Raw genomic sequence first — 12,223 nt, 5'->3', positions numbered from 1 at the left:
GACTTTTTTTTTTTTTTTTTGCTATTAAGCAGCTAAAGCTTTCCTGTTCTTCCCAGATCAGCAGCAGGGCTCTTTATTTTAGGCTGTGTTTGGATGCTGCTGTAGGATCTGGGTTAGGAAGAAGGTCCTAGGTGTCCCGATTTTGAAGACCATGAGATTGTACAAAAGCCTTTAATTCACGGCTGTGGTGCTCAGGAAAGAAGAAACTCAGCCTGACTCCCCTGGCTTGCATATTGGCCGTACCACAGACGCAATCTGCTCAAGTGAAGCTAATGGTATCAGTGTGGAGTGGAGGCACCCTGGACCCTCAGCTCTTTCCATGGCTCCATCGGCAGAATTGGGGTCTTAACCTTTCCCTGCTTAGCAGGAGGTTGCGTGTAGTGAAAGGATTTGGCAACGCTGAACCACATTCTGCATTGGTGCAGTGCCCTTAAGTGAGGAGATGGATGTGCAACGTGGCTCAGCACTGAGCTCGTTTGAGGAAGGGAATCAAATATAAGGCCTTAATCCCAAACCTGTAATTGGGGGGGATGTCTCACCATTGTCTTCAAAGGGGATTTGGGTCAATTTCTGTGTGCTTCATATATTTATTCTGATGTATTTATTAGTATTGCTGTCTGTGTGGATGCGTTTTCATACCTCATTCAATAGCCTGGGTCACTTCTAGCTATGACAGTGAAGGCATTGTTATTTTGCCAGGACAGCAGAGCAGTAACAGAGTAATGTCAGCTATAATTCATCCATTATGGTTATTTGGGTTGAGAAACTCGCATCACCATGGAGACGTTTTAATAATAATGAAAAAAAAAAAAAAATTAAAAGCAGCTTTTTAATGAGTTGGCAGCTTGTCCAAGTTGAAAGGTACTGTATTGTGGATTCATAATGAAATTTTGGACATGAACTATTTTACATAAAAGGCCCAAAACTGTAGCCTGTAATTGGAACCAGGAAAGCGTATGGTCTTGATTCAGCTCTACAGGAGGATTTGTATACAGCAGGAGGGAGATAAAGCTCAGTGCATCCTATGGGAGGCACAATAATCGACTGCCTGCGTTTGCCAAGTATCTGAGTCTGGGTCCTAGGGGGAAATCAGGCTATAATCATGGCATTTAATTACTGACTGTGAGTCCTCTATTCAGAATACTGCTTTATGCTTCTTTCCAAATGTTATTTAGCTAAGGTGAGGGCTATTAAGTTGGTGCAAACAGTGTGAGTCTCTGTAGGTATCCTCAGATATCCCTCTCGGTGTCCTCTGTTTGCACAAACCGTCTGTAGCAGTGCTGGGGTTTGATGCAGCCCTGCCTCCTCCATCACACAGCAGTGTAGCCCCGTGCTAGGCAGCTAGAGGAATTTAAAACACTGGTTTGTTAATAAAAGTTAAAGCAACACCCAGGCCGAAGAGGAGAGGGTGAGCTTATGGCTGCGTTGTGTTTGAACTTCCCAGCTTTGTTGTGGTTGGAAGAATTCCCCACTCCCATGTTCCTCGTCCCCTCCCTGGGTCAAAATCCCTTATGCAGCCCTGGGATACCATCTAAGAAAAGCCTCAAGGGGTGAAGAAAATCTATTTGAAGCTCATGGGCACCGAACTTGATGTTGGGGTGGGTTTTTTTTGTGGTTTTATATGGCTATGCATCTGCAGTTTAAGAATGATCCATTGTGGTGTTGCCTTCCCTGCGTGCTGCTGGCTGCCACACATGTCGAGAGTCCCAGCACACACCCCACAGTGACCATGGCGGGGCTGCCCCGCTTCACCCTGCCCTGCCGGGGTTTGAGATTTCCCAAGCAGATACCCAGCGGTACAATGCAATCCTTGTTTGTGAAAGCCTGGACCTTAAAGGAAAGATTCCCTGCAAGTCTCATGCTGCTGAAATGCAGCATCTGAGGGGGTTATGCCCTGTAGGTACCCTCTGTTCAGTGGGTGCCACCTCCAGTAATATTATCAACAAAGCATCTTGAATAAGGCTTCTGGTGTGTTCTAAGATGTCCTGCTTGGGATGTGCATCTAGGCTTTTCAGTCTGGGCTCTTTCTTTCCAGTCTGAACAGCAGAGAAAACCCAAATGGAGGAGTTGTACCCTGCCCAGGCTGTGACTCGATGCTCACCTTGACTTGAAACTGTATCTGGCATTACTGCTTCTGTACTGGCTGCATCTGCTCCATACGTCAATAGCTTTAATACTCCAAAACTTGCGAAAATAGACAGGAATCACCTGAGATCAGAAAGGCTCGCTATCCCGAGTGGAGAAAAAGCTAGGAAATTTGTTAGGTGATTTTTTTAATACAGACAAATTAGCATTTCCTAGTGATTGCCAGATTTATTTCTGTTTTCAGATTATCTTTTATTGTTTACACCAGCCCTGAAGGCCAAAGCCACCAAGTGCTCTGTTCTCACCTGGAATAGACAAAACCTGATGCAACTTCCCTATTTCCTTAAATAAACCCCTTCAATATTGTGTGTGCCTAACTGGCATGGGATGCTTCATTTCCTCTGTCCCTCTGACATCTTAAGTTAAATTTGGGTAGCTCATCGTATATGAAATAAAGATTTTTGCATTGTCTCCTAAAAAGCTCTAGGACATGCTGAGAAAGGGTTAGGTGCAAAGAACAGATTCAAACCAACAGCTTGCTTAAAACCTCCGTTTCCCCAGCACTATGGTCTCATCCCGAAACAGCGGACCCCTTGCCATCCTTTCGTTTGCAAGTTCAAATGTGGGGTGGCCTTTGACTGACAGACTTCAGTAGGAGCTGGAACAAAGCTTTCTGATCATAAAGGAATGCTCCTCTGAGGTGCTCGGTTCTGCACTTGGGTTTTTAATGTGCCTTTAGAGCGGGTAGCCCTTGGGGAAAACTCCCAACCCCGTGTAGCAGTAAGCTTTGGGGGAGAGTCACATCCTCATCTGGCAACTAAGATGCTGTCCTATATAAATTTTTATGGTTGCTGATATGCATACATCTGGAGGCATGAACCAGAGGTCTCCCCATGGGTTATTAGACAACAGGACTGTTTCTGTAGGGATTAATTTTCAAGGAAACCTGACTAACCTCTTTGCTTTTCCACTTCAGCTTCCCCATTCCCAGAGGACTTCTCCATTCTAACCACTGTAAAAGCGAAGAAAGGAGGTCAGTCCTTCTTGATCTCAATTTACAATGAGCAAGGGATCCAGCAAATTGGTGTGGAGATGGGTAGATCTCCTGTATTCCTGTATGAAGACCATACAGGAAAGCCAGGCCCAGAAGACTATCCTCTCTTTAGAGGCATTAACCTATCAGATGGCAAGTAAGTGAAATTTTGTGCACCAAGGGGGAAAAAAGTACATTGCTTATATCAATACCAGCATGTTGAATGTTGTGTAAAAAAGTCGTGTATATAAATGTACATACACACCTTTGACTGCTGCCGAGTGTCCCATTCTTGAACTTTGCCCTTTGAATAAATATTGCATATATAAAGTGTGAATCACCAGTCAGTGCAAATTGTCCGATGCTTATGGGGAGAGGCACACTGTTGACTTTTGCTGCAAAGAGCCTCAAGAAATCAGTTTGTCTTGCAAATTCCACACTGAATCTTTTGCAGGATGGAAAGAGGGTGGAAAAGGGGGATAGCCAGAGGGTGGTTGGTGTGGCTTTGTTCCTCTGCCTCTTGTTGAAGCTGGAACTGGCCCTTTCCTACCTGTTTTGGAGGGATGAGAAGTGAGTGGCGTCATCTGTCAATAAAGCCTTTCTATTTCAAATGAAATCTTTAGGGTTTGCCCAAGGATGACTTGTCATGTGTTTGCAGATGATGGCTGGCATGGAGGCTTGCAGGACATCAGTTTATGAAAGCTTCATTGTTATCTAATTGTTATCTTGTTCTTGAAAGCCCGAGAGCCCAAAGCCCTCTTGTTTAACACATTTGTGGACTGTGTCTTTCTAGATGGCACAGGATAGCTATCAGTGTGCAGAAGAAAAATGTCACCTTGATTTTGGACTGTAAAAAGAAAATAACCAAGTTCTTGGACCGAAGTGACCATCCCATTATTGACGTCAATGGCATCATTGTGTTTGGCACAAGGATATTGGATGAGGAAGTCTTTGAGGTAAGTTACGACAATGAACAGCCCTGGAGGTATTCTACAGAGATGATGAGCCGTGTTCTGGTTGGCGAGGTATTTACAGCTCATTTTTGAAGCTTGTATTGGATTTTTTTCCAAGTAGAACACTGTTGTGTGCAACTTTTTAAAAGTTTTTGTTTCAAATAGGTAAATACTTTCTGTAGTAACGATGAAAACAGAGCGAGATGACTATCGAAGTGGACTCCTGGTTCTCTGATTTCATGTCCTTGTCCAGGTTCTAGCTGAGCCCCCGCCCTGGGATTTTGTAGGTGTACTACTGGTGCTCTCGGCTCATTTAGCATGGGAAGGGGTCACAAGGTTTTTGTTCATCCCTGTGTTATAATTTAGATGACGTTGCAGGGGCAGTAAATAAAGGCCGAGGAAAGCAGCTCCCTTGCAAGTCCCGGTTCACTCTGGGGCTGTAGGAATTTGTTCTTTCCACATTCATTGGCCATTGATTCTTGGTTTCTTACACCATGACATAAGGGGACTCTCCTTGACAGCTTGTTTGGCAGCCCTGTCACCTCCCACACAGCGACTGCTTTTTAAAAAGCAAACCAAAATCATGATGGGTGGAATGTTCCCATGAGCTCCTCTGACTTAAGCAGAGAGAGAGAATTATTTATAGACGAGGTACATATGGTAGAAGCTCTTCCCATAGTTCAGCAGCTAGTTTAATATATGCATTTCACCAGCAATCTCAACTTCTGTGGTCTGCTGCACTTCTGAGGCTTCCATGTGTATGAGAATCTTGACCCTGATCTTTCTTGCAAGCTAGAATTGCTTCCCTGACATCAGCGCCAGTGCAGTCGAGTGTAAACTAAGACCTATTGATCTCTATCTCCTTACTTTTATTGCATTTATGTGGAGGAAGAGCTGTATCTCATGGACCTCCCCAGCCCAGCAAAGGGATGGGGAACATCTATCAGTGGATAATCAGGGCTGTAGCGAAGCCAGCTCTCATCTGCATTTTGCTGTCACACAGAAGGAAAGTTCCACTCTGTTTAACATCGCCAACATCTGGGAGCTGGTCTGCTGTGAGCAGAGCAAGAATGCATGGACTAAACGTTGCTGCCAAAATCCCGGTTACAGAGTTAGAGCTGAACCTCTGAGTTGTGTTAAATTAATAGACGTTCCCTGGGAAGTTTAACAATTAAAATGGGAAAGTAAAAACTGGGTTTAATGGGCACTGGAGTGTCTTTCACAAGTGTTGGATGCTCTGCCAAAAATTTCAGCGGTTGCAGTGGATGCTGTATTTTAAGTGGAGTTCTTACATAAAGTGGGAAGCCGCTGGACCCAGGGATCTAGTAGATCCGCTTAAAGAACTTGGCATCACATCCAGGCTGGATAAGAAACCTGCACTTTAGACTGCTGCTTCATTTTTGCAAAGTAACGTGGTTTCTGTAACTGCCCCTGAAGCTTGAGATGTTCCCGGGTTGGTTTTAGTGCTCACCTGGCTTTAGGAGTGATCCCTCTGCAGGGCGAGGGAACTCCTGTTGTGAAACCTCGTGGGTCCTGGGAGATGGGGTAAAATTGAGCAAGTGTTCCTGTCCGGGGTAAAATGGAGCAAGTGTTCCTGTCCGGTGGAGCCTGTTGCCTGTCCTGGGTACATGATGCAGCTATAAGATTGCTGCAGGCACTTACTAAGAACTGGACAGTTATCAAGTACTTTCTGCTCTCTTGTAACACATGTACCGATATTATACAGCATGTGTATAAAACGTCTTCAGTTTTGGTATTTGTCCTTTTTTCTGTTGTCATCCTCATCAGACAGAAGGTTTTCAGCGTATCCACACACAGAGTCATCAAGATACCAGCAGCATTAAACTAAATGTAATTAATAGGTTTCTTTGAAAGCAGTGGACTATAACCTAATTTCCTCCATATCTCAGCAACTTAATTTCCTCTGGCCCCTCCTTTCTTCTTTCTGCAAGGCTAAGCAGAAAGGGTTTAAGGAAAATTGTGGATCAGAACAACGGCAAATGAGTGTAAAACTGTTAAAGTTAGGTATTCCTGGAAGGCTGGATGCATCACTCGATGCAGAACAATGAGATGGAACTGCTGCTGCCTTGTAGGCAACTGCTCTGCGCACCTCAGCTACTGAGAATGTTCCCCAGTGTTTTCTGCACCCATGGAGTTGCACGACTCTTACACGTTTGTCACTTCTACTGGAAATTAGAATAACCCAGTTAGCTGGGAGTGGGATGGAAGGCAGCATTGGGGAGGGCTTAGTCTGTGTCTCAGCATGGAGCAGCAAGTAGTGGGAATTTATATCCTCCTTGTCAGGACTGAAATCAAATAAAACACCAAACACTTTTTTTGTTGTTTTGAAAGTTGTAATTATTTAAGCTCCAGGTCTAGCCGGGGTCGCGAGCAGAGCAGCTTTGCTCTATTCATCGACCGAGCGCCCAGATGGGCAGAAAAAGCCTGGCAGGAAAGGTTAGAGGAGTTTCAAAATATTTCTCTAGCACAACATTCTTCCAGTGGAAAAACGACTTCCTCTCATTAAAATTCAATTAGTTCGGAGGCTGTGTGCATCTCTGTACGGCTGGGGGAATGCTGGGTAGCTTTGAAAAGGGGCCAAGCCTGGAGCCTAGGTTGTACAAGTTAAGTTTTGTGCTGAGCTGTTGTTCAAAACAGAAGTTTACAAATGTCAGGACAGGCTCTCGCGCCGGGGTTGGGAAGTGGCGGCCGGCTTCAAGCTGTGAGTGAGAGGATGCCGTTGTGAGACAGCAAAGGGCTTTCTGCAGGGAGAGGGGGAAGGAGAAAAGAAATAGCCCATGGTGCAGGATAAACACTTTCTCTCTGCTTGCAGGCTGTAGTAAGCAGCGTTCCTGTGGCTACAGCAGTACTGGAAGGAAGTCAGGAGACATGTGAATTTATCTCATTTTTAGGGGGATTAACTGTTTCTTTTGATGTGCTTTTTTTTTTTTTTTTTTTTTTTTAAAAAACGTCCATTAGAAACCAAGTCCTAGCACAGCCTAATGGTTAGATGTAGGAACAGAGAGAGGATGACATTTGGGAAAGTTGCTTTCCTAGAGAGCAAAGCATCTCTGCCCAAAACCCAGGGAGACTTTCCAAAATATCCCAGTGATGTGATGGCCCCGCTCCTGCCTCCGCTCTGCAGGGATGTACAGCAGGAGCTGCCTGTTCAGGGCCCACAGTCTAGTGCAGGAGCCACCTTTTAGTGCAGGATCCCATCAGTTCTTGTGTGGATGACTAGAAACTGGACGAATGAGCCCATCTCTGCTGTCAGCAGTCGGTCTGTCCCAGGGGTGACCTGTCAGCCTTTGTGCTGATCCTTGGTAGGCTGCAAGAGCCAAGAATAAGTTTGAGTGCTTCTCAGGCCAGCGTTTTGCTTGCTTGAGGGTTTACTTGGCTGTTACGCATGTGCTTCTGCTGCACATCGTACCCATCAACCATGGCCGTGGGCTATTTGGGTGCTTTGTGGTATTTCATCGTTCTGAGATTGTGCCTGTGAGATGCTTATGCCAAGGAATTTCTGCTCCACACACAACTCGTCGCTGGGTTCAGGGGACAGCACCTATCTCCTTGGGGCTTGCTCCGTCCCTCAGGGTGAACAATCGGGCTCAAATATGGTCCCTCTCCCACCCCTAACCAAAACCTGGCAAAGCTTTGGCGTGTTCAGCCATAACGATGTGCAGCTCAATCCGTTTGACCCCTGTGTCTCAGGACCACACGGATGGCACCTCCCCATGGGTTGGCTTTTCCAACTTGCTGTTTATCAGGGTGGTCTGGGGGAAAAGCAGTTCAGCTGGCTCTGGGCTGAAGAAGTCATTCTGGTTTAGCAGATGTGGGTTGAAACAAAGTTCAGATCCTGGCTTAGCAAGGTCACTGGTGCTGCGTTGTATTACAGCAGTGAGCAGAGAGATCCCATAGCCTACAGCTGGAGGATCTTTATGCGTGGAAAGGGCTGCGTGATGTCTGTGGCAGGTAAATGTTAGTGCCTCTGGGTTGGATTAGATGAATTTAACCCCTTTGCAATGGTGTTTTGAAGCATCTCACATAACGCCATAGGGAGAAGTTTGGTTCCTGCAGTGGTGTATGGCTCAGCCCTGTGTTGCCCCTCAGCATTACTGTGTAGACCAGCGCTTCACAGTGATGGGCGGATGGACAACACGAAACTTGTTCAGATCTTATCAAAGCCCCAGGTAGCAATGCATTTCATATTTCTGCTGGATATCCCACTTTGTCTTCTGATCTGTCGGGAAGAGACTTTGTATGAGGCTGCTGTGCTTCTAGAAGTATCGTACGGCACCGGGCTGGCAGAGCTAGCACTGGCATCGTTAAAACTGTGCTGTGGACATTGGTAAAAAAAAAAAAAAAGAGTAGATTTTGGTAAAACTGCTGAGGATACCTTAGTAATAAGCGAGTACATTTAATGTAAATTATTTTTGGTTCACCTGTTTAAAATTGTGTAGGATTGTTCTACAAGGTAACTGGTGTTTTGACCCACTGGCAATAGCGTTGGTTTGCAGGAGTGTCTGGTATTGGTGTGGGTTAAACTAGTTTTCCCCTAAGTGGAAAAGCTCAGTGCATGTGTATATTAATTTTTAAGGCTTATGTCTTTTACTGTTGGCTCCTCTGGAGACAAGAGGAGCTTATTTTGTCCAGCTGAGTATTGTAATTGTGTCTCATTGGTCTAGTTGGTACTGTAAAACCGAGTGGTTTCCTCTGATCCTGCCAAACAAGGTGCAAATTGAGAGAGGCTCGGACACCTGCGGACGCCGTTCTGCCAACGCAGTGAAACTGCGAGGAGCTGACAAAGTATTTGCTATTAGCTTATGCCAGAGCTTGTCCTGGGATGAGAGATGGTGTGCTGCTGGGGTTTGGATGATGCTGAAAGGATAATGCTTTTTATTTTCTTTCCTCCTTTGTGTTTTTTTGAAGACCACTAGTGAAATCAAGACATCAGAAATGGAGGGAAAGCAATTTGTGCTGGGGCGAGCCAGAAAGCCCGGGCAGGGTGCCAGAGGTGCTCTTAGGGCTGCTGAATGTTTCAAGGCACAACAAGACAAAGCAGAATAGACACTTCAGTGCTCTTAGCTGAGACATTGGGGCCGTTCAGGTGCTGTGTTGCTCCTGGGTTAAAATGCCAACTCTCTTTTCATCTTCTGCCTTGTTTACACTTAAAAACCCAATTATCACTGCAGTTGATAATCCCAGATTTCATTTCACTATCGTCAGGATTTTCTCCCTCCCTTCCCATGCTCTTGGCTTATATCATTTCCAGCTCTGGAAAGTGCTTTTATGCTTAAAGTTATTTTTTCCTGGACACCTCTAAGGTTGTAAGATTGAACCCGTAGCTTTTGCTTTAGCAAAAGGTGTATGAATGAAAATAGGTTCCTATACATGTAAGCACTTTTTTTTTTCTTGAGGATGGTGAGGTTTAGGGGTTCCCCTTTTGCAGGCAGATCTGCCGTTAACGTGTCAAATAGTGATCCTCCTGCAGTAGTACCTAGAAGCTCGTACAGTGGGCTTTGGGAAAAGCCAAGTTGGTGGTAACTGTAAAAGTTGCAGCGTTTCTCAGCTCATGGGCACAAACATACTGTGGGAGCTTCGGGTCTGAATCCATGCCTGACTTGCGTGGAGCTTGTTTCGCTCTTCCCGTTTGCAGGAGGGTCTTGTGCAGATGCAGGCTGCTGCGGCGAGGTACACAGCATGTGGGAACACTTATTGATTTACCGGAGAAGCAACAAAGTCCCCGATGCCTTCAAACCAGAAGCATCATAATGGCTCCGCTGAGCTCAGTGAGACTTCTCACGAGCGCGTGTTGAACCCATCATGTTCTGCAAGAGCTGAGCTTAGCCCAGAGGCTCAGGAAGGATCAGAGCAGAGCTCATGCTAATTAAGTTTTTGTTAACTTCTAAAAAGCATATATATTTTTTAATTAATTAGGGGTTTTTTTACTAACCTGAATTTCTCTGTCAAGATGCACCACAGATACATGCTCCCGTGTATTTTTCCCTACCTCGGCAGACTGTTGAAAGAAGCTAATTTACAGTTCTGGCTGCCTCTTTTCCTGGCCCTGCCAAATCTGATTTCACCTCTTTTGCTGTAGAGCCTTTCAGGGAGTGCAAAGAGTCGATGTTTTACACCACCAGCATATACCGTGGTGTGAGATGATGGAAAATAAAACGTTCTGAGCCAGCAATAGGGTTCTTTATTGAAGATGTCTGTAGCTTTCCCTCGTCTCCTAATAATTCTCCATTTAGTTGCTGTTTTTCTCGTCATTTCTTCTGCTTTTGGTTTTTGTTTTTTTTTTTTCAAAGGGATCCTCTTTAGCAAAATGGTGCACTTGAGACATATGGATTAAATTACAGAACTAGGCTCTTCCAGAAGAGCAGTGTTGCCTAGAAAATGTCTACAATTATTGAAGATTATGCCTCTGGATGGGTTTGCAATTAATGGTGAGGTTTTTGTGCCAGAGCCCAAGCAATGCAGTCAGTCTAATCAAAACCCAAATGCGATATTTGGCTCCAGTTGGCAAAGTCTCACACACAGCATCGTCTTACACAGGTGCCCAGGGACGTCATCTGGTTTTATCAGTGTGTCTGTACCGCGGGAGGGGCCGAGCTGGATCCAGAATAAGAATTGCAAAACAGCTTGTAAAACTCTGTGCTTCAGGTGGTTTCATTTCAATCCTAAACTGACACCATTTCAGCTGACTTCTATCTGTCAGGTGCCAGCAAGGAAAGTGAGGGTTTGGGTGGAAACATCAGATTAATTGTTTGCATACACTTTGCTGAAACTCTTTGTTTTTCATTTAGATTTGCTGGATAATTGGCAGTTTAGCCATCTGGACTGCAGTCAAGCTTTGTGACTGGGTCAGGGTTGCCTGTAATGATGTAGCCTTATTAGTCATGATTACAAAATACACATATTTAATGTTTAATTTTTCTGATTTTTTTTGGTTGGTTGGATTTTTTTTTTTCTTTCTGTCAGTGATAAATTCCATTTCATAAACTGTAAGAGAAGCTGCATTGGCTTGTGTAGATAGCTACTGCAGTTTGCTGGTATCGAATGCCTTCAGGCTTCTGATAGCACACGGCGTGTGGGGAGATGTGCTTTTCTGTTCAAACAGGCCACAGAAGTGCTCTTATTGATGTTTAACAGTTATGCAGTGCATCATTTATATTTTAATACTGTCAAGTTAAGCATCAGTCTGGGATGCTGCGTGGTCTTACGGCTTCTTGCAGTTTGTCCAGTCAAGCCCTGAGTCTTACAGGAGGTTCCGTACAGGTTCTGTCTCGGGATGGGTGCTGTTGGGTGTGACCTTCAGGCAAGGGATGTCTCTTACTGGGTGGGGGGGGCTGCTTCTAATTTCCAGCATTACGTTGTGCCAAATGGGCTCCTCGGACTGGTGGGGATCCAGATTTCAGTTTGACACCTGTGGTTAATGGGACTAATCTTCCTCTCCTTTGCAATCAGTAATACATGCTGTGTGCTGTAATTAAAAAAAAATAAAATAAAATAAAATAAGGCAGAGTAATGGCCTTTACACCCTACTGGTCTTACTCGAGGGTAGTGATAAGGGGAAGCTGTGGCTTTGCAAAGCACTTTGTATTCCCCGTGTCCAGCAGAGGAGATAAAAGGAGGATTCTGCATGGCAGGAGATGGGGAGAAAGAATCCCAGGAAGTCTGGCAGCATTAACAGGAGTCTGCTTGGCTGCCCGTCCTGGCCTTGGTGCTGGTGTGTACTGTTAGTCTAGAAAAGGGATTTAGTCCTTTCAGTGTCATCCTGATTTAAGGACCTTTTAATCATTTCTTCACTGCAGTCCCGTTGGTGCGGTACCTGCGGGCAAGCGTGCAACTTTGTCTGTTGTTTAATATAGAATTGTCTTGGGTACAGGCTGACTATCTCGAGCACTGGCAGCGTCAGACAGCACCGAGGAACCCGGTGGTGAGCCGCAGTCTGCCAGAGCCCCGCTCGCCCGAGTGCAGCACTGGGATGGAGGTGGCTGTAAGTGGGAAAAGGCACCAACCCTGAGCAACTGCTTGTTGAGGGGCCCCTCCTCAGGATCTTATTGTCAAAGCGTGGTGAATGCTGAGGATACGGGGCACTCGGCGCTTGTTAAAATACAGGATTCGTGTCCGGTGTGAATGGCCAGTG

At 45.3% G+C, this 12,223-nt stretch overlaps 1 protein-coding gene across 1 annotated transcript in view; it reads left to right on the top strand.

Annotated features, from left to right (window-relative positions):
- LOC113486591 (collagen alpha-1(V) chain-like) overlaps nucleotides 1-12,223 on the top strand; it is a 33,854-nt gene that overhangs the window by 3,312 nt on the left and 18,319 nt on the right. The window contains exons 3-4 of the mRNA XM_026860657.1: nucleotides 3,062-3,275; nucleotides 3,912-4,074. Coding sequence (XP_026716458.1) covers nucleotides 3,062-3,275; nucleotides 3,912-4,074 — 377 coding nt within the window. The remainder of the gene's footprint in view (nucleotides 1-3,061; nucleotides 3,276-3,911; nucleotides 4,075-12,223) is intronic.

Source organism: Athene cunicularia (genome assembly GCF_003259725.1).
Source record: "Athene cunicularia isolate RWA chromosome 17 unlocalized genomic scaffold, athCun1 chr17_part1, whole genome shotgun sequence".
Taxonomy (NCBI): Eukaryota; Metazoa; Chordata; class Aves; order Strigiformes; family Strigidae; genus Athene; species Athene cunicularia.
Note: the sequence above shows the minus strand (reverse complement) of the source record. Positions and strands in the feature narration are given on the sequence as shown.